A 27832-nucleotide genomic window follows, 5' to 3' on the forward strand; every position below is an offset into this window, starting at 1 on the left:
ATGAACGTGGTGTTGCTGCAGGACGACGTGTCCCCCTGGAATATAAAGTTTGTTAAGCCAGCGGTGATGAAAGCGATTGAAACCGACACGGAGATCAACTACAAATCTGGTAGACTTTTTTCTTCTTGTAGAACTATATGACCAAGAGAAGTCTAGATATTCTACACATTGTTAGTGTTCATGAACAAGCACATATAGTCAGCTGTCAGTATATACAGTACTGTTCAAAAGTCTTAGGCACATGTAAAGCAATGCTGTAGACCAAAAAAGGCTTAAAAATAATGAAATGAAATGTTTCAACATTAAAAAATACCATAAACAGCAGTAAGCCATAATAAATGAAACAAAGTCAATATTTGGTGTGAGACGACACTTTGCTTTAAAAACAACAACAACAAAAAACAATAGTACTCTCAGGTACAATGGGTGCAGTTTTATAAGGAAATGAGTTTTATAAGGAAATGAGTTTTATAAGGTACTGAGCATCTTGCAGAAGCAGCCACTGTTCTTCTGGACACTTTGACTGTCACACTTGCTTCTTAATTTTGCACCAAAACCCAGCAGCCTTCATTATGTTTTCTTTTTTATTCTGAAAAGTGCTCTCTTATGTACTATGCTGCTCAAATACAATTTTTTTTTTTTCTGTAACATTTAATTTTGTGCTGGAAAACAACTGTTTGGAACTCTAACATGTTTTTTGTACTGATTTGATAATGTAGAAGTCATAAAATAGAAATCTATAACAAAGTTTGTATGAAAAAAAATAGGATGCCTAAGACTTTTGCACAGTACTGTATATTCCTGTGAGGTCCTTATAGGTCCATAATCATTTCCTGAACCATATCAGTGATTAACGTTTTTTATGGAGATAATTTTTTCTTAAACAGATTTTATTTTTGTCTAATCTGATCACTATCTATAGCAGAATTCAGTGTACCTGGAATCAAGGTTTGGATTAAAAACCTTTTCAAATAAATTGTCCAGTCAGTTTATAACTTAACAATAACCACAATAAAACTAATATAATAGTTTTATAATAATGATGTATACATGTATTTTTATTTGTCTTAAGTGTCTCTTTGTTGAGAGCAGAAATTATATGAAGCTTCAAAACTAAATATGGCCATGGATCTGTTAAATTACCAGTACTTAGTTGATTAAAACTGCTACCCAGTCGAATGGGATAAAACTGCTGTATGGACACATATAGTGTCTTGCAAAATTATTCATCCCGTTTGTGTTTGTCTTGTTTTGTTGCATTACAAGCTGGAATTAAAATGGATTTTGGGGGGCTAGCACCATTTATCATTAGCACCATGATGTCTATATAAATCAACCAGTTCTGGAAGGACCCTGACTCTGCAACACGACTAAGCAAGCAACATGAGAACCAAGGAGCGCTCCAAACAGGTCAGAGACAAAATTGTGAAGAAGTATGGATCAGGGTTGGGTGATAAAACAATATCCCAAACTTTGAATATCCCACAGAGCACCATTAAATCCATTATAGCAAAATGGAAAGAACATGGCACCACTACAAACCTGACAAGAGAAGGTCGCCCACCAAAACTCACAGACCAGGCAAGGAGGGCATTAATCAGAGATGCAACAAAGACACCAAATATAACACTGAAGGAGCTGCAAAGATCCACAGCAGAGATGGGAGTATCTGTCCATAGAACCACTTTAAGCCATACACTCCACAGAGTGGGGCTTTATGGAAGAGTGGCCAGAAAAAAAGTCGTTGCTTAAGAAAACACATTTGGAGTTTGCCCAACAGCATGTGGCAGACTCCCCAAACACATGGAAGAAGATTCTCTTGTCAAATGAGACTAGAATTGATCTTTTTGGCCATCATGGGAAATGCCATGTGTGGCGCAAACCCAACACCCTGAGAACACCATTCCTACAGTGAAGCATGGTGGTGGCAGCATCATGCTGTGGGGATATTTTTCATCTGCAGGGACAGGAAAGCTGGTCAGGACTGAAGGAAAGATGGATGGCACTAAATGCAGGGCAATTCTGGAGGAATACCTGTTTGAGTCAGCCAGAGGTTTGAGACTGGGACGAAGGTTCACATTCCAACAGGACAATGACCCTAAACATACTGCTAAAGCTACACTGGAGTGGTTTAAAGGGAAGCATTTAAATGTCTTGGAATGGCCAAGTCAAAGCCCAGACACCAATCCAAATGAGAATCTGTGGAATAACTTGAAGATTGCTGTACACCAACGCAACCCATCTAACTTGAAGGAGTTGGAGCAGTTTTACCTTGAGGAATGGGCAAAAATCCCAGTGGCTAGATGTGCTAAGCTAATAGGGAAATACCCCCAAGAGACTTGCAGCTGTAATTGCAGCAAAAGGTGGCTCTACAAAGTATTGACTTTGGGGGTGAATACCTATGCACACTCCAGATTTCTGGGTGGTTTTTTTTTTCATCTTAATTATTGTTTGTGTCTCTCACACACACACACACACACACACACACACACACACACACACACAAAAAAAAAAAAAAAATTGCACCTTTAAAATGGTAGGCATGTTGTGTAAATCACATGGTGCTAACCCCCCCAAAAATCCATTTTAATTCCAGCTTGTAATGCGACAATACAGGACAAACACCAAGGGGGATGAATACTTTTGCAAGACACTGTATGATTAGTAGCTAAAGGTATCTGCATTGTATTTACATGACTCAAATGAAATATAAATTTAAACAATTTTTATTTAAAAAATGACAGTCTCATATAATTTAATCTGTACAAGTGGTTAAACCTAAAGGAAAAACTGTTGGGCCTGTTATACTACAAGAGGCTTTTTGCTGGTCTACATGTTCCTTTATAGGGAAGGGTCACTGCAAAGTTATTTTTATTAATCAGATTTTTTTCTGTGATGAAACCTTTCTTTCCTGATTGGAGCACTCATGATAGTTTCACCTTCCACAAGGAATGATGGTCACTTATGTTTTACTGAGCATGAAAATGATGTAAATCATATCAGGGATTCTTGAGACAAGGGATAAAATGGGTTTTTAATTTCTAAAAATAAAATGTTGATTTTTCCAAAATATATTTATATATTATAGTTGCCCCAGATGTTGGCCTTTTAATGCTGTCAAAATGCAATCTCCCAGGTTTAACATTTTTAACATTTTTGTCATGATTGCTGGACAAGCATGGAATTTTGTCAACACCATAAGACACACAGAAACCTAGAAAATATGTATTTTGAATAAAATTATTGCAGTTCTTTTGAATATTGGAGATAATTTTAATCTGTGCTGATCTATCCACATTTTCAAACTACTACGATTACTTAAAATAAATAAATTATGGAGCTATCGCTTATTATTAGTGGGTAAATATACATCAGCTATATAAAAATTACAAATTCATTTAGGAAATGCAGTGTTTTTATTGAGAATCTGAGACAATATAATAAAATCTCCTTTTAAAAACAAAAATGAAAAGAAAACTCATCTTATGGAGTTGACGAGCTGTTGACGGAGTTGACACACATCTTACGGTGTTGACGGATTAGAAGAGAACAGGGTATAACTTCATTTACCATGACCATTGAACTTCAAAAACTCATTTTTTTTGCACTCACACCCACTTTAAAAACAGTAACTGGGCAGTAGACTTTTCTAATCTCTTGAACAGTCCATCTCATCAAATATGTGGATCATGGACAAAGAACATTCAGAACATTCAGTAATTCAGCCTTTGAATGTAAACATCTCTGAGAGATGGGGGAGGGAGAGAGAGAGAGAGAGAGAGAGACTCAAAACATGTACATGTATACATGTGTGTACTTGACTTACTTTCCTTATAATAGGCAGATTGAAATCAGCATAATAATAATTATACCATATTCAACAAATATGATTGTTCAAATAATACAAAAGCTCTTTGTTATTTAAGCACCTTAAATGGAAAACATAATGTGTATTGTATTGTAACTTACTTATTTCTCACATAATGAACACACACACACACGCACGCACGTGCACGCACACACACAGTACATACAGACTGAATTCAGTATTACAAAAGAAATAATTATCTTCTGTGTATTTCATATTGAATGAATGTATGTTATTAAAATATAAAATAATAAAACTACAATGTCAATGTATAAAATTTAATTAAATGGGTAAATAATACATTCAAGTCCCATTTGTCAACACCATAAGTTAAGTGGTCAACTCCATAAGACAAATTTTCTTATGGAGTTGACGTCTGATGGAGTCTTACGGAGTTGACGAAATCTTCAACTTTTCATCATAACACGTGTTTTCTTTGCAGGAGCCATCTTGTTTTTCACCAGCTGCTTATGGCCTCCAAAATAAAGTTAGATTAAACTTTTATTTCTGAATAAAATCACATAAACCTTGAATTTTATCGACCATGGTGTTGACACTCTATGGTTGTGACATAGGTGGTTTTGTAAAAGAAGATAATTTAAGACAAATATGTGAAATATTAACTTACCAGAGCAGAGCCCTCATGGCATGTCCACCACACAGGGAGCAGAAAAGGGGTCCTTAGAATGTGAGTTGGCCACTATAATGCCTGATTTTTTGCGTTTTTAGAAAAATCTTATGGTGTTGACAGAAAGTCCAGACACGATTTCAATCCCGTAAAAAGTACATAAATATATTTTTTAAATGGTTGGTTCCTACGCAGGTTGAATATTCATTTAAAATACATGATCACAGTAGCAATTTTGTTTGTTTTAATGTACTTTAAACAATTATTTAAGTATTGTGAAGTCATGAAACGTGCTTTCGGACATGGGTATTTTTAGGTTCAGGCAGCACACTAGGCTATTTAAAATACAATATATGTGTAAAAAAAATTAATTAACATTTTGTAGTATATATATGTTGTTGTTTTATTGTTTAATCAAGTTATTTGACATTTTCTAAACACATTTTAATCATTACAATGAGTTTTATCTCCCGGACAGGTTTTGTCCCTCATCTCAAGAATCCCTGATATGCGATGACCTTTGAAGTAATCTGTTTCAATGAACCAATTTAACAAAATAAGTCTTGAGACTAAGAATAGACGTAGTTAAACAAATTTGTTTTAATCTGGATTTAGAAACAGTTATTACTGAGATAAACAGAGAAAAACTAGCTGAAGCTTCCTTAAGCAGGCAGCAGGGATGCCAGCCAGCAACACGTTACAATATTCCAGTGTAGCGGTTATGATATTTGGTATTAGTGTTTCAGCATCATGTAGGATTATCACATTTCATTGGAGCGCACTCTTCACCACCATCAAAATACCAACTGAAGGAATATCTTTTATAAGAATAGTGTTCATCGCTCCAGTATAGTTCCAGAGATTTGTAAAATCTTTGCAAAGGAGCATTGAAACTCTTCTGGTGGCTCTTGGTGGCACAACACTTACTATGTTGTGATATGTTTAATTTGTATTACTTCTGAATTTTTTTTTTTGCATAATGTATTCATTTGCAAGTACCAAATATGCTTTTGATCTAAATGACGTGATTCTAGAGAGGAACTTTAATGGGCTAGGCCCCCCAGAAAAGTGCAGCAGATTTCTTATGGTTTTCAAATAACTACATAATTTTTCTGTTTGTAGTTTTTTCATACAGCTGTATGAACCCTAGAAAATACAGCTGATTTCTGCTAGCTATACACTATTACTCAATAACTATTGTCAGATCAGCGAACACAAGAATGCATTTTAAAAGCTTGTCAGTCAAATAAGTCATGCCCATACTGAAGTATAATATCAACTCTCAACTTTTCGGGAGATATGCTGGAGAAGGTACATCAACTTTAACTAGACTTGGGCATTATTAAAATAAACAAGAAGACAGAGTCATCTATATCCCCCACCCTATATGCCAACTATATACCAAGTTTCAAGATATTATTTGTCACATTTTTCAAGTTCTGCTGTAGGAAACCAACCCTACCCTCTTTACACTGACCTCAGCAGCCCATGACATAAACCCACCAGATCTTTGGTCCAGGTGAGCTAAAAATTAAAATTTCTCACATTTCTTAGTATCAAAAGGCACATATACCAACTTTCAAGACCACACATTGTTTTCAAGTTCTGCTCTGGAAACAAAACCTACCCCTAAGACTAACCTGAGAGACTAAGTCTGAAATTGTTTCCATGGAAACATGGAAAATTTTAAATTTCTCAAATTTCTTAGTATGAAAAGGCACATCTGCATCATCTTGTTAACATGTATAGCAAGTTTCAAATCCTTATCATTAATAGTTTTGGAGATATGCTCCGGAAACAAACATTGCTCTTAGAAACTAAGTCAAAATCTATATTTTTATGTAAATATTTGAAAATTACTTATTTTTCAAAAATCCAAAATAGCAAAAGGCACCAGCTCATATGTTGCTTGATTTGTATACAAAGTTTCATGAAGATATCTTCAGTAGTTTTAAAGATATGGCCGGGAAACGAAAAGGTGACTGGACGGACAGCCGGACAGATGGAACCCGTTTTTAAAAGACACATCTACATCACCTTGTTAACATGTATAGCAAGTTTCAAATCCGTATCATGAATAGTTTTGGATATATGCTCCGGAAATGAACATTGCTCTTAGAAACTAAGTCAAAATCTATTTTTTTATGTAAAAATTTTAATTTTTTTTTCAAAAATCCAAAATAGCAAAAGGCAGCAGTTCACATGTTGCTTGATATGTATACAAATTTTCATGAAGATATCTTCAGTAGTTTTAAAGATATGGCCCGGAAACGAAAACATGACTGGACGGATGGAACCCGTTTCTATATCCCCCACCAAACTTCGTTTGGGTGGGGGATAAAAACACAGATAAGGTCATGTTTTTGTTGCTTCTTTAAAAAAAAAAATTCATTGGTGTTTTGTCTTTTAGGGGTGGCTCGCAATCTGACTGCCAGCTACAATGGGTTTCAAACTATTTATTACCAACAGAAAGGCTGTCACAGTAGTGCCTGTGGAGGAATAGAGAGCCTGATAGATCTTACGGTGAGAGTTCATTTCAGATCATACTAACCTTGAGACATGGTCATCACTCTGTTCACACTGGTAAATCTCATAGCCAATATTCTGTTGTAGAACTCAAAAATGATTGGCTGTGCTCTGCTGGGACCAACCTGTACCACTGCAACCTTCAATCTGGTGGAGTGAGTTCAACTGAGATTCCTAACTTTGTGCTGTATTCAGAGTTGGTGACTATTTATGTGGAGAAATTGACATGTATGGATACATCTACATAAATCAGTTTCCTAGGCCCCCATTCAGATTATGTAAATGATCTGCACTTAGTTCATGAATCTGTGGTTGCCAGTATTTTTTGAGTAGAAGCATCTGAAACTGGTTTCAATAGTGTCTAGTCCATGGACCATAAACACAAGAACTAGCCTTTGAACCTAAAACAATTAGGTATATAAAATATGGGCTGAAGAAAATGGCTTTTATTACTTACTGTCAGCTGTAATTTGATGAAACATAAAAGACAAAATGAAAAATGATTAATATGAATGAAAAGATGGCAAGTATTCAGTAAACCATTTTACAGGAGTGTAGTATATTGTAAATATACTATTTGGTTAAAATTTTATTTAATTTAACAATATGGCTCCCACCTTCATTATTCACAAGCTCATAAAATAACACTTGATTCAGCTCATCCTATTATTCCACTTGTGCACAGTTTATTGAAGCCATGAGATACTAAATTGATGTCATGAAATTGTAAAGCATGCATGTGATATAATCTCTCTTATCGCACATTTAATTTGCTGTTTTGAATTGTTAATTGCCAAGAATTAATAAAATCATGCCAGTGTTTTTAATTCACTGTGTTCTCCTGGAAAGAAAACATGGCAACAGGTCAAAGGATAAACTGACAAAGTATTCATTTGCTATGCATACAGCTCACTTTAAGTGTCATTCATAATTTTATTAAAAAATGTAGTCCTCCAGATAAGGTAGCTGATTCAGATGCTTACTTCTCAGATGTCCTCACTGGGGGGGGGGACCTTCTCCTGCTCTTTAAAGGATGATAGCTATCGATTAATTACAAAGGTCATATTTATGTATTTAATCTTGTCCTCAAATGGCATTCCATACTTTTGTGAGTGTTTTTACAAGCAAGAAATTAAATGAATTTCAGCATGTCGCATTGTGGTTACATGAAACTGTCAGATAGTGGTACTGGATTTAACACTTGCTCCTTGCTTGAGCCATTTTCAAGCCAGAATTGCTCTATAGTTCAAGTTCAGAATCAGGCATAACCGAGACATGTCTCTGTTTTACTTAAAATTCACTTTGTGTGAGTAACTCTCACTCAATTTCTAAATAGCTTTTAAGTCTGTAGTTACATTTTAGGTCTGAATGCCTGTGTGTACAATTTTGATATAACATCCTCATTATGCGCTTTCTCAATTCTAACAAGTGTCTCGTCTCGTCTCGTCTTCTTCCGCTTTATCTGGGACCGGGTCGCGGAGGCAGCAGTCTAAGCATGGAAGCCCAAACTTCCCTTTCCCCAGACACCTCGGCCAGCTCCTCTGGAAGAACACCGAGGTGTTCCCAGGCCAGCCGAGAGACATAGTCCCTCCAGCGTGTCCTGGGTCTTCCCCGGGGCCTCCTCCCGGGGGGACATGCCTGGAACACCTCCCCAGGGAGGCATCCAGGAGGCATCCGAAAAAGATGCCCGAGCCACCTCAGCTGATTCCTCTCGATGTGGAGGAGCAGCGGCTCTACTCCGAGCTCCTCCCGAGTGACTGTGCTTCTCACCCCATCTCTAAGGGAGCGCCCAGTCACCCTGCGAAGGAAACTCATTTCGGCCGCTTGTATCCGTGATCTTGTTCTTTCGGTCATTACCCAAAGCTCATGACCATAGGTGAGAGTCGGAACGTAGATCGACTGGTAAATTGAGAGCTTCGCCTTTTGGCTCAGCTCCTTCTTCACCGCGACGGACCGGTAAAGCGACCGCATCACTGCGGAGGCTGCACCGATCCACCTGTCAATCTCACGCTCCATCCTTCCCTCACTTGTGAACAAGATCCCGAGATACTTAAACTCCTCCACTTGAGGCAGGACTTCTCCACCAACCTGGAGAGGGCAAGCCACCCTTTTCCAGTCGAGAACCATGGCCTCGGACTTGGAGGTGCTGATTTTCATCCCAGCCGCTTCACACTTGACTGCAAACCGCCCCAGTGCATGTTGAAGGTCCTGGTTTGAAGACGCCAACAGGACAACATCATCCGCAAAAAGCAGAGATGAAATCCTGTGGTTCCCAAACAGGATTCCTTCCGGCCCCTGGCTGCGCCTAGAAATTCTGTCCATAAAAATTATGAACAGAACCGGTGACAAAGAGCAGCCCTGCCAGAGTCCAACATGCACTGGGAACAGGTCTGACTTACTGCCGGCAATGCGAACCAGACTCCTGCTCCGTTTGTACAGGGACCGGACAGCCCTTAGCAAAGAGCCCCGAACCCCATACTCCCGAAGCACCCCCCACAGAATACCACGGGGGACACGGTCAAATGCCTTCTCCAGATCCACAAAGCACATGTAGACTGGTTGGGCAAACTCCCATGAACCCTCGAGCACCCTATGAAGGGTATAGAGCTGGTCCAGTGTTCCGCGACCAGGACGAAAACCGCATTGTTCCTCCTGGATCCGAGATTCGACTATTGGTCGAATTCTCCTCTCCAGTACCCTGGAGTAAACCTTCCCCGGGAGGCTGAGAAGTGTGATTGGAGCACACTCTCCGGTCCCCTTTCTTAAAAAGAGGGACCACCACCCCAGTCTGCCACTCCAGAGGCACTGTCCCCGACCGCCACGCGATGTTGCAGAGGCGTGTCAACCAAGACAGCCCCACAACATCCAGAGACTTGAGATACTCAGGGCGGATCTCATCCACCCCCGGTGCCTTACCACCGAGGAGCTTGCAAACCACCTCAGTGACTTCGGCTTGGGTAATGGACGAGTCCACCTCTGAGTCATCAGCCTCAGTCTCCTCAATGGAAGACATGACGGTGGGATTGAGGAGATCCTCAAAGTATTCCTTCCACCGCCCGACAATGTCCCCAGTCGAGGTCAACAGCTCCCCACCCGCACTGTAAACAGTGTTGGCAGAGTACTGCTTCCCCCTCCTGAGGCGCCGGACGGTTTGCCAGAATTTCTTCAAGGCCGACCGACAGTCCTTCTCCATGGCCTCCCCGAACTCCTCCCAGTTCCGAGTTTTTGCCTCAGCAAACTGCCTGAGCTGCAGCACGCCTGGCCTGCCGATACCAGTCAGCTGCCTCAGGAGTCCCGGAGGTCAACATGGCCCAATAGGACTCTTTCTTCAGCTTGACGGCATCCCTTACTACTGGTGTCCACCACCGGGTTCGGGGATTGCCGCCATGACAGGCACCGGAGACCTTGCGGCCACAGCTCTGAACAGCTGCGTCCACAATGGAGGCAGAGAACATGGTCCACTCAGACTCAATGCCCCCTGCCTCCCTCGGAAGCTGGGAAAAGCTCTCCCGGAGGTGGGAGTTAAAGACCTCCCCAACAGAGTGCTCGGCCAGACGTTCCCAGCAGACCCTCACTATACGTTTGGGCCTGCCAGGTCTGTCCAGCTTCCTCCTCTGCCAGCGGATCCAACTCACCACCAGGTGGTGATCAGTTGACAGCTCAGCCCCTCTCTTCACCCGAGTGTCCAAGACATAGGGCCGGAGATCAGATGAAATGACAACAAAGTCTATCATCGACCTCCGACCTAAGGTGTCCTGGTGCCACGTGCACTTATGGACACCCTTATGCTCGAACATGGTGTTCGTTATGGACAAACTGTGACTAGCACAGAAGTCCAATAACAAAACACCACTCGGGTTCAGATCGGGGAGGCCGTTCCTCCCAACCACGCCCCTCCAGGTGTCACTGTCGTCGCCCACATGAGCATTGAAGTCCCCCAGTCACACAATGGAGTCCCCAGTCTGAGCACCCCTCAGTACCTCTCCCAGGGACTCCAAGAAGGCCGGATACTCTATACTGCTATTTGGCCCGTAGGCACAAACAACAGCAAGAGCCCTCTCCCCAATCCGAAGGCGCAGAGAGGCGACCCTCTCATTCACCGGGGTAAACTCCAACACATGGCGGCTGAGCTGGGGAGCTATAAGCAAGCCCACACCAGCCCGCCGCCGCTCACCATGGGCAACTCCAGAAAAGTGGAGAGTCCAGCCCCTCTCGAGGAGCTGGGTTCCAGAGCCCAAGCTGTGCGTTGAGGTGAGCCCGACTATCTCTAGCCGGTACCTCTCAACCTCCCGCACAAGCTCAGGCTCTTTCCCCCCCAGCGAAGTGACATTCCATGTCCCAACAGCTAGCCGCTGTGTCCGGGGATCAGGTCGTCGAGGCCCCTGGCTTCGACTGCCACCCAATCCACACTAACAAGTGCTGCCAGGCAAAACAAACCTCGCCCAGCAGCACTTATTTTATACCTATATGTTGATAATGGGATGGCACGGTGGTGTAGTGGTTAGCGCTGTCGCCTCACAGCAAGAAGGTCCGGGTTCAAGCCCCGTGGCCGGCGAGGGTCTTTCTGTGTGGAGTTTGCATGTTCTCCCCGTGTCCGCATGGGTTTCCTCCGGGTGCTCCGGTTTCCCCCACAGTCCAAAGACATGCAGGTTAGGTTAACTGGTGACTCTAAATTGACCGTAGGTGTGAATGTGAGTGTGAATGGTTGTCTGTGTCTATGTGTGATGACCTGGCGACCTGTGATGACCTGGCGACTTGTCCAGGGTGTACCCCGCCTTTCGCCTGTAGTCAGCTGGGATAGGCTCCAGCTTGCCTGTGACCCTGTAGAACAGGATAAAGCGGCTAGAGATGATGAGATGAGATGTGATGTTGATAATGGTAATATTTCTCAATCATCAGCTGTCAGGTGATAGTCCGATGAAAATCCATAACCTTGAGTTTGACATTTCAAAGTTATTCAAGGTCAAAGATCATGGTGCCAAATGAAAGCCCATATGGCACTTCCTATAAGTTGATACTGGTAAATATCTGTCTACAATCAACCGTTTTCAAGTTACAGCCCTCTGAAAATCTATGACCTTGAGTTTGACCTTTCAGGGTCACTCAAGGTCAAAGATCATGGTGCCAAATGAAAGCCCATATGGGAGTTCCTATATGCTCATAACAGTAAACATTTGTCTATCGGCAACTGTTTTTGAGTTATAATGAAAAATATGTTATTTTGACCGAAAGGTTGTCCTTTCCAGTGACCTTGACTGTCACCTTGACCCGATTACCCCCAAAATTTAATCAGGTAATCTACGGACCATTGCCCACCTACCCTGAAAATTTGAAGTCAATTGGTGCAACCGTCTAGACACTAGATTGTTAACAGGCAGACACAAACAAACAACCAAACAAACCGCACTGATTACAATACCTCACCCGCTTACTCCATCGCAGGCAAGGTAATAAATATGGCCCTTTGCTTGAAATTAATGACTTGAAAATAGCTAGACTTGCCATGTAGCCCTATGCTCTTTAAAAGAAAGGCATTCTTTTACTATTATTGTTGAAACTATGTTGTGCCGAGTATCGCCTCCATGCCTTTCACATTAGTAACATTTTTTTATTCCAAGTTCTGTAAAGTATTGCTACAGATTGCAACTCCTTTGTTTTCATGAAAGCAGTTACTTTTATTGTGTATGTTACCTGGTCTTTGGCAGCCTTCACGTTGGTCTGGATCTCAGGATGCCCGTCATCTCAGCGGGGAGCTTTGGCCTGTCCTGTGACTACAAGGCTAACCTGACACGCCTACTGCCTCCAGCTCGCAAGGTCTCCAACTTCTTTATCAACTTCTGGAACTTCTCTGACAATATTAAGCCTTCATGGAGTAAGACATACATCTACAAAAAAAACAATAACACAGAGGATTGCTTTTGGTGAGTGACCTGAAATGTTCTTTGCATGAAATAAGCTAGACTTTAATGGAAGGTTTGGTTCTATTCATGTAAAGTTGACCTGCAAATGTTTTTAGTTATTTGTGCTTTAACAGTGAATGTATTAGCTTATCATGTAACAATAGTGCTTAAAAGCTAATGAGATATTACTTTTTCCTGCTGACTAGGTACATCAATGCTCTAGAGGTTGGCTCAGGCTCCTTTGCTTCCAGTATTGAGAAAAGAGTGGTGCTCCGAAAAGAAGACGAGTTCAGTACTGCGTTAAAAAATAATCGAGAAAGTAACTGTAAGGATACATTCCATGTTTTATTATTTTGTTTTCTTGCCTTCTCTTTTAAACAGGCTCATTTTTGTCCATCATTAAGCAGTGTCTGCTTCCCCCATAGTGTTTATTTTATGCGGAACTCCTGATGATGTCATGAATTTGAAGAACGGCTCTCTGGATGCTGATCCTCACATTGCTTTTATTCTCATCGATATGTACAAGTCAGTCATCCACCAGTCACTGCTGTTTCACTTTTTTTAGTTTTATTTTTCTTTGAGTCTTTTGCTTTGTCATTGTGCTTATTCGGGAACAACATAGAAAACTAAACATTGCCATACATCTCTTTTTAGTGACAAGTATTACCTTGAACCATCCAATGATGCTATGAAGAACGTCTTGGTCCTGACAATGCCCAATACTCGAAATTACACCATAACCAACAACACGGTCAGGGGGGTTTCTACTTTTCTTTTTTAGCACCAAGTCTGTCATTCTGTGCTTCTTTATCATGCATATGTCTGTTTTGTACTGTGTAGAGTAATTACACACTTTTTTGTTGCCAGTCCATATGCCACAAGCTTTACTATATTGATGTTATTGTATCTGTCTCTTCATGTCTGTTCTTCTGTCTTGCTGTCTGTAGATGAATGATTATATTGCCGCATATCATGATGCGGTGCTGCTGTTCGGGCAGGTGATGAGGAAAATCTGGCAGACTCCTGTCTTGGATGTCAACAGTGTCAACATTACCTATTTCAGAAATGTATCATTTAAAGGTTTATGCAATAGAGACTTTAAAATAATGTTGACTTCCTTATTAAGTTTCAGTTACAGTTAGTAACATCAGCATCATGTAAAATAAACCTGTTTTATATTGTGTTTATGATCACAGGTATTGCAGGAGATTATGTATTAGATGAGTATGGGGATAGAGATGTGGTGTTTTCACTGATTTATACCAACACTAACAATGAGGTAAGCAATAAATCTTCACCTCCTCCAGTTGAACACATTAGACTGATTTGCTAAGGGAATTATGGAAATGAGGGAATAGTTTATAAAGTCACTACTCTAATTCTCACAGAGAGCACACAGTACCTTAGGAACTGGTTGCAATCAGTTTGTGTTATCAGACATAAAAGCTGAAGTTCCCTTTTCTGTTCTTCAGTATAAAGTCCTGTATGAGTTTGACACCAGCAATAATAACACAACACTGGTCGACGTCAATCCTTCATTCATCTGGCCTCAACAGCAACTTCCTGATGATCAGCCTGTTGTTGATAATGCAGGTGTTACGGCTTTTCTGATTTAGTTGCTTTTGCTGTTAGCAGTTTGACACTGTTGCATGATATTCAATACTGTGAAGGTTGCACACTTTAAGTCATACATATAGTAGGCACAAAGTATGAATTTTTAATTTAACCATGCTTAAACAGCAAAACTGCATGAATGTTATTATTTGCAGACACTTTAGCAATGACTTCTAACTCACTTTTTTTATGTGCAGGTCGGCCGGTGAAGCATGTCATTGTCATACTGTGTTCCCTAGTGTTGGTAGTGATAGTCACATTTACGTTTGTCTCTTACCGGTGAGAACGTCAGACATGACCACCATAGTTCCTCCCTGCTGTCATATTTTATTATTTCCTTGTCTACTTAGTGTTTTAATTGTGTTTGGAGAACATAAATAAATATACACTTCTGCTTTCCCAGGCAGAACAGGTCCTCCCGCCGTAAACAGAAGAGATGGTCCCACATCCCTGGAGAGCTCATTACCCTTGTAGAGTCCAGTGAGAGAAATACAGTGTCTCTAAAGGTAATGTTTGCCATCTATTCAGGCCTTAAGCTTTATAACTTTGCATCTTTTTGTACCTTGATTCATTTACTTTGCTCTAGTCATTTTGACATTGCAAACGACACAAATCTGTATAAAAAAAATAATGCAAACGCATCGTTGTATGAGACATGATTTGTTCCAAAGCGTTTCTCACAGTTTTTTTTTTTACACTGAAAATTTCTTTGTACCTTTCCATTGGGCCTAATTGGTTCATACATTGAAGCACATCAACCAAATAGCTATAGATATACAGTCCTGTCCAAAAGTCTTAGGCACATGTAATGAAATGCTATAGACCAAAAATGGCTTAAAAAATAATGAAATGAAATGTTTCGACATTAAAAAATACTATAAACAGCAGTAAGCCATAATAAATGAAATGAAGTCAATATTTGGTGTGAGACGACCCTTTGCTTAAAACAATACTAGTCTCGGGTACAATGAGTGCAGTTTTATAAGGAAGTGAGCTGTAGGTTTTACTGAGCATCTTGCAGAAGCAGCCACAGTTCTTCTGGACACTTTGACTGTCACTCTAGCTTCTTCATTTTGCACCAAAACCCAGCAGCTTTCATTATGTTTTCTTTTTTTTATCTGAAAAGTGGTCTCTTATGTAATATGCTGCTCAGATACAAACATTTTTTTTTTCCTGTAACATTTAATTTTGTGCTGGAAAACGAAAATTTGGAACTCTAAAATGTTTTTGTACCGACTCGATAATGTAGAAGTCATCAAATAGAAATCTATAACAAAGTTTGGATAGCAAAGTACTGTAAGTGATGAAATGATTATGAAGGAACGATGTTTATCTTTTTACAGTACCAGGTTTCCGTTCTGATCTGTTCATATAACTTGCTTTTATAATACCTATAACCCAACACATTACTATCGGGAATGCAGGCGACAGACAGATGTAAGTGGCAGAGTGTTTACAAGGGCAAATTGGCAAACAACTCTAATTTGTGAAGCAATGTCAATGTCAAGGAGCAGGCAATAGTCAGGTGAGGCGCAAACAGAATACTGTATCAGTGGCAAAGACAAAAGGCAAAATCCAAAGTACAAATAAAGTTAAAAACCAGAGTATCAACACGATAACATAAGGCTTGGTAAAATCAGGCAAGGGAACACTGAATGTTTACTTTGCAGTTGGTAATTGCAAACTAGAGTCCTTATAATTTACACAGTGGTGATTATGTGAGATGGGGAACAGGTGTAGTACGAATCAGTATTCCGGAGGTGAAGGGCAGTGCAGGTTGGTTATCATATGGCCATGTTTGGAGACTGCTGCGAATGCTGGGAACTGGAGTCTTGAGTGCAAGCCGGTGCAGACATGACAATTACAGAACAGAAACAGCTACTCAGTCCATTTAATCACATTTAATCATTCATATAAAGGTAATAGACTATTAATAATTATCGATCTATCTATTCAGATTGATGAGGATGCCTGGAAAGATACGAGTCAGAAGATTCGCTGGGCACGCTACGATAAAAAGGTGCTTAGTCATTCATCTAGTAGCTCTCTCATCAACTTGCCTATTCAGATAAAAACTTTATTTCAATATAACTGTATGTTTTTTGTTGTAGATTGTAATCATTAAGCAGCTAAAGCACTCTGATGGCTACTTCAGTGAAAGACAGAGAATAGCACTTAATGCAGTAAGCAAGCATGTCCTTTTTATTTTTCCTTTCTGTGATGCTTTGGACTCCATTTGCGACAACCACTTGCCAAAAGTTGTACATACACCTAGGCTAAAGACATTCAATGTCAGTTTTTCCACAACTCCACACCTTTCATATTACAAACATTTTTTGGCCAGTCTTTAATTCAGAATATCAGAATTAAAATTCTGATGAGTGCGTTAAAATTTTATATCCACCAAGCTGTCTGTTTCTAAAACCAGTCTGGAATACTCTAGAAATTGATGTAATAACATCTGCATAATAACATAAGCTTCTGATTGGCCAACTGTCATATTTAGGAGTTAATTGGTAGTGTCACATTGGCTGTAAAATGCCCTACCTTTAGAGCCAGTACCTTTTTGCCCCTGATACCATGGGCAATCCAAGCAACTCTGCCAAGAGGTCAGACAAAAAATTATTGTGGGCCTCCACAAGTTCAGTTCCTTCTTAGGGGCAATTTCCAAACAACCAAAGATACCATGAGCCTGTATACAAACAAAGAAACTGGTAAAGACATCCACCATTAGGAGATCTACAATGCTGTGGCCTGGAGGTTTGTGTGAAAGGAAAAACCTCCAAGATGGACATAAAAAAGCTAGACTGAAGTTTGTAGGTGATCACCAGTTTCAAAGGAGTACTCTCAAAATGGAACTGTTTGGCCATAATGATCAGCATTATGAATGCTGAGTGGTGAAGTTTAAGATTTCATTCTCAGAACACCATCCCAACTGTGAAGCATGAGGGTGGTAGCATCATGTTGTGGTGGTGTTTTGCTAGAAAAGGGCCTGATTCACTTCAGAAAAATTGATGGCATCATGAGGAGGGAGGATTATCTAGAAATACTAGCAACATCTCAAGATATCAGCCAGAAAGTTAACTTGTTTCAAACTGGGTCTTCCAGCAGATCAATGATCCTAAGCATACCTCTAAAGTGAAAGTATTGGAGTGGCCATCACAAAGTGGCTCTGAATCTCATAGAACATTAGTGGACTGAACAGCAAAAGGGTGTCTGAGCAAGGAGGCCCATGAACCTGACTGAGTTACAACAGATCTGTCAGGAAATATTGGTGATTCTGGTTTGAGAAACTTGTGGAAGGCTATCCCAAGTGTTTTATTCAAGTTAAAGGTAGACTGCCTTTCAGATTTTTCATATGTAGGTCACAAAAAGAATTCTCCCTGACACCCAATTATTTTTGTTTAGTGGACCGACGGCTACTGAATTCGAATCACAGACTTCCAATTTTATTAGCTTTTTAAAAATAGAACAATTAATGAATTTAGGGTCACGTGGCCCTAATTTCTCCACCATTTTTTCCTGCTTCACCATGACTCAATTTAAGATACTACATCATGCATCATGTGGTGGACTTTCCCCGTTTTCGCAAGGCATTGTGGGATACAAATTTGAAGCAGGAGAGAAAAATGGAGGACGTGAGTGTGCGAATGAAACGTGAAAGACCGACTACAGTAATGGACCGTAAGAAGAAAAGACATTATGTTGCGAAGGAAAGGAAACGCAGGACCAAACTAATATATATCAGCGGACAGTGAGCACCTGCAGTGTGATCAGTTGTTTGTTTAGCGACAAAATGATATAACTGTCAGTGCACAGTCAGGGTAAACCTGCGCATGCGAACATGGACTTCCTCTGTCTGCTTGACTGCACGAAGCAGGCGATTTCATGCACATTATTTGCTAGGGAATCCTCTCAAATAATTTCAAAGCCACAGAATGGCCTGGGTTTTTTTTTTTTGAGATATTACAGAAATAAACATATATCAGAATGACCAAATTTCAGAAGGAACTAAATTTCACCAATTTTATGAAATCAAAAGGCCATCTAGATTTAAGCAATTAAAAGGCAATGTCACCATATACTATGAAAGTGTGTGTAAACCCACTAAAAGTGTTTTGACCCAGTGAAAATCTGATATAGTAAATAAAAGCTGAAATAAATCTCTAAATCTCTTAACTATTATTTTGAAATCAGACCTTATGGAAATAAAATAGATACCCTAATTGATTCAACACAGGAAATGTATGTTATCTACTTTATTTCCATAAGAGCTGAAGTAAACACCAACATCCAGCTCAAATCTCTTCATTAAGTTTGCGGATGACACGACTGTGGTAGGTCTCATCAACAATGGCGATGAGACAATCTACAGGAGTGAGGTGAGCCGCTTGGCCATGTGGTGCGAGGACAACAATCTCCGTCTGAACGTGGAGAAGACGAAGGAGATTGTTGTGGACTTCAGGAGAGAGCACACCCAGCATGCTCCACTATCTATCGACGGTGCTGCAGTGGAGAGGGTGAGCAGCACCAAGTTTCTGGGTGTGCACATCTCTGAAGACCTGTCCTGGAGCAACAACACCGCATCACTGGCCAAAAAAGCCCAACAGCGTCTGTACTTCCTCCGCAAACTGAGGAGAGCAAGAGCCCCGGCCCCCATCATGCACACTTTCTACAGAGGCACCATCGAGAACATTCTGACCAGCTGCATCACCGTGTGGTACGGCGCCTGCACCGTGTCCTGCTGCAAGACTCTGCAGCGCATCGTGAGAGCAGCTGAGAGGATCATTGGTGTCTCTCTCCCTTTTGTAATGGATATTTATAACTCCCGCCTCACCCGCAAAGCCATCAGGATTGCAGGTGACCCCACCCACCCATCTCACAGCCTCTTCAGCCTGCTGCCGTCGGGGAGGAGACTGCAGAGTCTTCGGGCCAAAACCACCAGGCTCAAGAACAGTTTCTTTCACCAGGCGGTCAGGAGGCTCAACTTCCTCCCTGTTCTGCCCCTCCTCCCCCCTCTGCCCCCTGCCACAGATTCTGCCTGTACACCCCCCTTCAGCATCTGACATGTCATCCTCACAGTTCCCCCCCAACACACACACATATACACACACATACATACATCTCATCGTTCATTAACACACTGAACTCAGGGACCGCACATCTCACTTTACCTCGCTCATTTGCACTATTCCGCACTACCTCATCTTAACAGCTGCTAGTTTGTTTATACTGCTTATTTCATGTTTCATGTTTACCTGCTATACCTCAAGTGCCCTTGACTGTTTGGTTATTTGAACCAATTTATGTGTGTGTGTGTGTGTGTGTGTATTTATTTATATATATATATATATATATATATATATATATATATATATATATATATATATATATGAGTGTTTAGTCTACGTCTAGCTCATATCTAGAGTGTTTATACTGTTTATATTGTCTGTTTGAGTGTTTAGTCTGTGTGTAGTTCTTATCTAGTGTTTACACTGTTTATTATTGTCTGAGTGTTTAGTCTATGTCTTGTTCTTATCTAGTGTTTATACTGTTTATATTGTTTGTTTTCAATTATTCTATGTTTATTTATTGCATTGCCTGTTTGCACCGTGGGTCAGAGAGGACTGATATTTCATCTGTGCTGTATGTCGAGCATGTATAGCATATTTGACAATAAACTTGACTTGACTTGACTTGAAGTAAGATGAAATGGGTGGAGTTGTGAAACTTTTGAAAGTCTTCAGCCTAGGTCTATGGAAACTTTTGGCCTCAATTGTAAACACTTGTTTTTATATGTCTTGAAACTATCAAATGCATTTTAAACAGGAGATAACTTTGTCTTTGGTCTTCTTTCTTTTCAGATATTACAAATAGATTATTCCAACCTAATAAAATTCTATGGTACGGTAAAGATTGATCATGAAGTCTTTGGAGTGTTTGAGTACGGAGAGCGAGGATCTCTAAGGGTGTGTTGAGCAGCACAAATCACATGACCTTAAAGTTGACATTCCACTGGTTTAGCTCAGATTTACACACATTTTTTTGATATCTATATTCTTTCAGTATGTACTTAATGATAGGATTTCATACCCAGAGGAGACCTTCATGGACTGGGAGTTCAAAATCTCTGTCATGTATGACATTGCAAAGGTATGTTAACACTTATTTATTGTTTGAGTTCATATTTTTTAATGTTTTGTGTGGCAAAAAGTCTTTAACATAGTGCCATGCAGGGCATGTCCTATCTTCATTCAAGCAACATTGAAGTCCATGGCCATCTGAAGTCCACCAACTGTGTCATTGATAATCGAATGGTAGTAAAAATTACTGGCTTTGGCTTTAATACTATCCAAAGTCCAGATAGAGGTAAGGATCTCTCAGTTATTTCGTTCACACTGACCAGAATATTATTTCTTCATCTTTCCTCAAATATTTTCTTTCTCATAGATCTGTGGACTGCTCCAGAGCACTTACGAAAGGACGGCATTTCTCAGAAGGGTGATGTTTATAGTTTTGCCATAATTGCACAGGAAATCATGCTGAGAAAGTGCACATTCTACACCAAGGCCTGTTCTGACAAAGCTGGTGAGGCTGTCTAAGCTGCACCTCAACATACACATACTGACCCCTGCTGGAGAATTATTAGTTAGATCTGCTAGTTAGATTTGTTCATACACTATTCAGTTTTCAGTGAGGTTTTAGTAATTGTCTTCCTACATGGTAGAGGAAAATATTTCTTTGTAACCCATTCTTACATAGTACAAAATATACAACTATTCTTCTCTTTGAACAGAAAAGTTGGACTGTGTGCAGTATCCCCGAATGCTGCATTTCTTCAGGCCTGACCTAAACTTTGAAACTGCAAGTGAAAAAGAATTGGAGGTGTGTGCGCCGCATGTATGGATGTACAGTTGTGCTCATAAGTTTACATACCCTGGCAGAATTTTTGCTTTCTTGGCCTTTTTTCAGAGAATATGAATGATAACACAAAAACTTTTTTACCCACTCATGGTTAGTGGTTGGGTGAAGCCATTTATTGATAAACAACTGTGTTTTCTATTTTTAAATCATAATGACAACAATAAACATCCAAATGACCCTGATCAAAAGTTTACATACCCCAGTTCTTAATACCGTGTATTGCCCCCTCTAACATCAATGACAGCCTGAAGTCTTTTGTGGTAGTTGTGGATGAGGCTCTTTATTTTCTCAGATGGTAAAGCTGCCCATTCTTCTTGGCAAAAAGCCTCCAGTTCCTGTAAATTCCTGGGCTGTCTTGCATGAACTGCGCGTTTGAGATCTCCCCAGAGTGGCTCGATGATATTGAGGTCAGGAGACTGAGATGGCCACTCCAGAACCTTCACTTTGTTCTGCTGTGGCCAATGACAGGTCGATTTGGCCTTGTGTTTTGGATCGTTGTCATGTTGGAATGTCCAAGTACGCCCCATGCGCAGCTTCTGGGCTGATGAGTGCAAATTTGCCTCCAGTATTTGCTGATAACGTGCTGCATTCATCTTTCCTTCAACTGTGACCAAGTTTCCTGTGCCTTTGTAGCTCACACATCCCCAAAACATCAGCGATCCACCTCCGTGCTTTACAGTAGGAATGATGTTCCTTTCATCATAGGCCTTGTTGACACCTCTCCAAATGTAACGTTTATGGTTGTGGCCAAAAAGTTCAATTTTGGTCTCATCACTCCAAATTACCTTGTTCCAGAAGTTTTGAGGCTTGTCTCTGTGCTGTTTGGCATAAATTTTTGTTGGTCTACCTGACCGTGGTTTGGTTTTAACAGAGCCCCTGATTTTCCATTTGTTAATCACAGTTTGAACACTGCTGACTGGCATTATCAATTCCGTGGATATCTTTTTGTATCCCTTTCCTGTTTTATACAGTTCAACTACCTTTTCCCGTAGATCCGTTGACAATTTTTTGCTTTCCCCATGACTCAGAATCCAGAAACGTCAGTGGTTGGATGAAAGATGCAAGAGTCTGTCTGGATCCCAGAAACTCACTCAGCTTTTATGCACACACACTGATTACAAGCAAACAGATCACAGGTGAGGATGCTACCTTTAGTAGCCATTCAAACCCATTTGTGTCAACTTCTGTGCATGTTATCAGGCCAAAATCACCAGGGTATGTGAACTTTTGATCATGGTCATTTGGGTAGTTTCTGTTGTCATTATGATTTGTTTGACAATAAATGGTTTCACCCAACCACTAAGCATGAGTGGAAAAGATGTTTTTGTGTTATCATTCATATTCTCTGAAAAATGGTCAAAGAATCATAGATTCTGCCAGGGTATGTAAACTGATGAGCACAACTGTATATGTGTGTTTGTGTATCTTATGTTAAGATGGTATTTTCATACATTTCTGATAAACGTCAGGGCAAACAAAAAAGACCTACAGTGTCTTTTGTTCATAATCCATGGTTTCAGGTGTACTTGCTTATCAAATCCTGTTGGGATGAAGATCCTGAGAAAAGACCAGATTTCAGAAAGATTGAAAGCACTTTGGGAAAGATTGTCAGGTAAGAGCTGTTCTCTCTGGTAAAACAAACTTGAAATACACAGTAAGAGACAGGATGGGGCAGATGCAGAACTAAAGGTAGTGCAAGACAGCATGCACTGCAATTCAGAAAGTAAGGCAGTGTACATAGTGCAAAAAGACATGACAAATAACTATTTTATTCTTTAGTAGCAAAAAAGAGGTAGAGGTAGATGTTTTATAGCTTACAGTCTATATGGTAATGTATAGTCTGGCATCGTACTTCACATTCAAGTCTTGATTACATAATGATACAGGAAGTAACTTTTGATTATTATGCTAAATGAGAGTTGCTATAGAGGTTGATGTAGTTTAACAGACATGTTTTTAAATTTGTTCAAAGTCTCCACAACCAGGCCAATGAGAGTTATATGGGGAACCTAATTCGGCGGCTACAGATGTATTCCCGTAACCTAGAGCACCTGGTGGAAGAGCGCACCGCTCTGTACAAGGCAGAGAGAGATAGAGCAGACAATCTCAACTTCATGCTTCTTCCAGGGTAAGGTCCAACACTGTAGAGTTTGACTGTTCTCAGATTGCATGTTCAGAACACAGCCAATGATATATTTCCTCTATTTCGGATATAGTGTGCCTTACTATTTCAGTGTTTTGTGTGTAGTTGTAGCTGCGTAAAGTTTATGATGACAGTCATGAGCTAAAATCATGTGTATGCTCTAGGCCAGTGGTACACTCTCTGAAGGAGACTGGCATTGTGGAGCCTGAGCTGTTCGATGAGGTTACTATCTACTTTAGTGATATTGTAGGTTTCACCACCCTTTGCCACTACAGCACACCCATGGAGGTGGTGGACATGCTCAGTGACATTTACAAAAACTTTGACAGCATCCTTGACCATCATGATGTCTACAAGGTGCCTCTGCAGATGAATCTATATCACATTCAGACAGTACTTGTGCACAATCCATTTTGTGCTTTAGTAACTACTGAATGACATTATCTCTTCGCCTGTTTCTGATTCAGGTGGAGACTATAGGCGATGCATACATGGTGGTGTCGGGTCTTCCACGGCGGAACGGAGACAGACACGTGATGGATATTTGCCATATGGCGCTTGACATTCTCTCATTCATGGGCACTTTTGAGTTGCGCCACCTGCCCGGCTTGCCTGTATGGATCCGTATAGGAGTGCACTCAGGTATTGTTCAGACATCTAAAACACACTGCAGGTCTGTCTCAAGAGGTGTCCAGGCTCAGGGTGGTATTTTTGTTATGGGGACAGGCTGAGGGAAGGTGACTTACGTGTGGTGTGCAAATATAAATACAAAGTTGTAGAGATAACCAGCATGTGAATGACAGCATAGCAGGACTGAACACTATTCACATGCTGTCAGCTGGCTGCTGAGCTGTACATTCTGCTCAGATTTCGTGGTGTAAATGGTGTAAACAATGTGCATATTAAATGAAATACACTGAGTATGCATGGATGCTGATGTGCAGCTTTTGCAGAAGCTACTATTTGAGTGCAGAATTGTATATTGTAATTGCAATATGGTTTAGAAAAAAAAGAAAGGCTCAGAAATATGTAGATATGTGCATGAGCGTGAATAGCTATAATCATGTCATGATCAGGATGAAGACAGTAGAAAGAACAAATATTTTCCCATATATATATATATATATATATATATATATATATATATATATATACACACTACCGTTCAAAAGTTTGGGGTCACCCAGACAATTTTGTGTTTTCCATGAAAAGCCACACTTTTATTTCCCACCATAAGTTGTAAAATGAATAGAAAATATAGTCAAGACATTTTTCTGGCCATTTTGAGCATTTAATCGACCCCACAAATGTGATGCTCCAGAAACTCAATCTGCTCAAAGGAAGGTCAGTTTTATAGCTTCTCTAAAGAGCTAAACTGTTTTCAGCTGTGCTAACATGATTGTACAAGGGTTTTCTAATCATCCATTAGCCTTCTGAGGCAATGAGCAAACACATTGTACCATTAGAACACTGGAGTGAGAGTTGCTGGAAATGGGCCTCTATACACCTATGGAGATATTGCACCAAAAACCAGACATTTGCAGCTAGAATAGTCATTTACCACATTAGCAATGTATAGAGTGGATTTCTGATTAGTTTAAAGTGATCTTCATTGAAAAGAACAGTGCTTTTCTTTCAAAAATAAGGACATTTCAAAGTGACCCCAAACTTTTGAACTGTAGTGTGTGTGTGTGTATATATATATATATATATATATATATATATATATATATATATATATATATATATATATATATATATATATCCCCAATATTTCTAGAACATTTCTATTGTTTGAGTTTAAAACAGCATTACAAATAAGTAAATGAATACAATTAAGCTTTACATCACATACAACAGAGCAGCCAGCAGGTGATTACTGATATCACTGTTATTTCTTTCTATTGACAGTTCATTTGCTGTGATCTATAACACAATTCACTAATTTCTCATATGCGCTATAACAGATCTGCCAAGTTTCTGTTTACTGTTGCCACTTTCTTCCATCAGGGAAACTATTTGCTGTTTTGCATTTTTCTTGCTAATTACACAATTTTATCTTAACTTGCTGATTCATAGTAAGTGTGGGGCCTCTCCAAGCTTAAGGCACTGGGAAATTTCCCTTTTCATACACACTTAAAGATAGCCTTGCTGGACAGGAGGTGACTATTTATGTATGTGGACTCATAATTTGTTCACTTAGGCTAAAAAACTTCATTATTAATTAAAAAAAAAAAGATAGTTAATACTTAATTTTAAATCATGTACAAACTGATTTATAGTGCAGAGCTTTATTGTTCTGACTCTTCACTCAAGTTCTGATTTAGGTGGTGTTCATTTAAATTAAATTAAATTAAATTAAATTAAATTAAATTAAATTAAATTAAATTAAATTAAACTAAATTAAATTAAATTAAATAACTACTACTTCTTGCATGCAAAGGCCCTTGTGCTGCAGGTGTTGTGGGGGTTAAGATGCCCAGATATTGTCTGTTTGGAGACACAGTGAACACTGCCTCTCGCATGGAGTCTACAGGATCACGCAAGTATCACCAATAAACCATAACTAAAAGCATTATTTAGTGTTGCTATTATATTTTTCTGATTTTCTTATGTTCCCATTTATCGCATGGAAATGTCTAGAAATGTGTTTAAAAACTGTCTGGGAGATTGATTATAGATTGCTATTAATTGTCCATACCTAACAGCCATGAGGATCCATGTAAGTCAGTCAACAATCAACATCATCGAGCGTGCTAACTGCAAGTTTGAATATACAAAGCGAGGAGAGACGTATTTAAAGGTATAGTTGTTGTTGTTGTTGTTTTTTAATGTAGATCACACAAGTGAATGTGTCTACCATTACATCATTATTTTTATGACAACCCCATTGTCATCATTAGGGTAAAGGCAAAGAGACAACATACTGGTTAACAGGAGTTCATGGACAAAACTACACCTTGCCTACACCCCCAACAGCGTGAGTCAGACACCTTTTCACATTCATTCATTACTTAACATTTTACATAATGTTTATTAAAGATTACAACTAGCATTTAGCAGCCAATAATATTCAGCCGGGGCAGCACGGTGGTGTAGTGGTTAGCGCTGTCACCTCACAGCAAGAAGGTCCGGGTTCGAGCCCCGTGGCCGGCGAGGGCCTTTCTGTGCGGAGTTTGCATGTTCTCCCCATGTCCGTGTGGGTTTCCTCCGGGTGCTCCGGTTTCCCCCACAGTCCAAAGACATGCAGGTTAGGTTAACTGGTGACTCTAAATTGACCGTAGGTGTGAATGTGAGTGTGAATGGTTGTCTGTGTCTATGTGTCAGCCCTGTGATGACCTGGCGATTTGTCCAGGGTGTACCCCGCCTTTCACCCGTAGTCAGCTGGGATAGGCTCCAGCTTGCCTGCGACCCTGTAGAACAGGATAAAGAGGCTAGAGATAATGAGATGAGATGAATATTCAGCCGTCTCAGTCAAATAAAGTTCATTTATTCAGTGTGAAAAGGTTCTGTAACTTTGTTTCTATGAACCAACCTGGGTTCCTGATATTCAGAAATTGCACTGGTTTAACAGAAAGGTTATAAGGAATGACTGTTGAATGGCAGCACTGTTTTGGCAAACATAGTTTGTGACCTTGTTGGAATATGTTAACATGCATGTGCACACACAGAAGGGGTTGTTCAGGTGTTATACACTGCACCAAGCTATTATTTGGAGTTTGTTGTAGCTAGCATATCATGTTAAAAATATGATTATTTGCAATTCGACATTACAGAAGTTTTATTAGCCTGCAGCTACTCACAATACCTAAAAGATATTGAGTAAATCTTTTTGTCTGTTGATCTTGAGTAAGTTTGCTTGTCTGTTGTATTCTCACTTTTACTGCTCAGTGCTCAAAAACTAAGAGTGAACTTCGGTGTTTTTTTTTGGGGGGGGGGTTTATTGAAGTTAAGCTAAGTTACAAATATAGCTAATCTGCTGTATTCTTCCACTGGTGATGGTAGTGAAAACTTCCAGCGTCTACAGCAAGACCTGGCAGAGTTGATAAAGACTTGTCTTGAGCAGAGGTCTCCAAGTCTTAAGAAGAGGAGGACACTTTCAGCACGTCAGAGGAAGCTCAGAGCTCACGCAGAGATGACTGACAGTGAGCAGCCTGAGTATTTCCACCTGGCTACTGTAGACAACCTTAGTACATACCTGTAACCTATAAAATGTTTGTTCCATGTTA

At 40.0% G+C, this 27832-nt stretch overlaps 1 protein-coding gene across 1 annotated transcript; it reads left to right on the forward strand.

Annotated features, from left to right (window-relative positions):
- On the forward strand, positions 1-27832 carry gucy2cb (guanylate cyclase 2Cb). Its single transcript, XM_060938970.1, has 27 exons — positions 1-109; positions 6907-7019; positions 7110-7177; positions 12728-12943; positions 13129-13247; positions 13348-13447; positions 13577-13673; positions 13870-14002; positions 14119-14201; positions 14395-14517; positions 14748-14815; positions 14940-15042; positions 16494-16556; positions 16648-16719; positions 20401-20505; positions 20603-20689; positions 20773-20905; positions 20987-21124; positions 21333-21421; positions 22981-23072; positions 23433-23588; positions 23768-23960; positions 24071-24245; positions 26047-26145; positions 26312-26406; positions 26507-26583; positions 27609-27832. The coding sequence occupies exons 1-27, from the start codon at positions 1-3 to the stop codon at positions 27805-27807; spliced, it is 3105 nt and encodes a 1034-aa protein (XP_060794953.1). The 3' UTR covers positions 27808-27832.

This window comes from Neoarius graeffei, chromosome 14 (assembly GCF_027579695.1).
Source record: "Neoarius graeffei isolate fNeoGra1 chromosome 14, fNeoGra1.pri, whole genome shotgun sequence".
NCBI classification, from domain to species: Eukaryota; Metazoa; Chordata; class Actinopteri; order Siluriformes; family Ariidae; genus Neoarius; species Neoarius graeffei.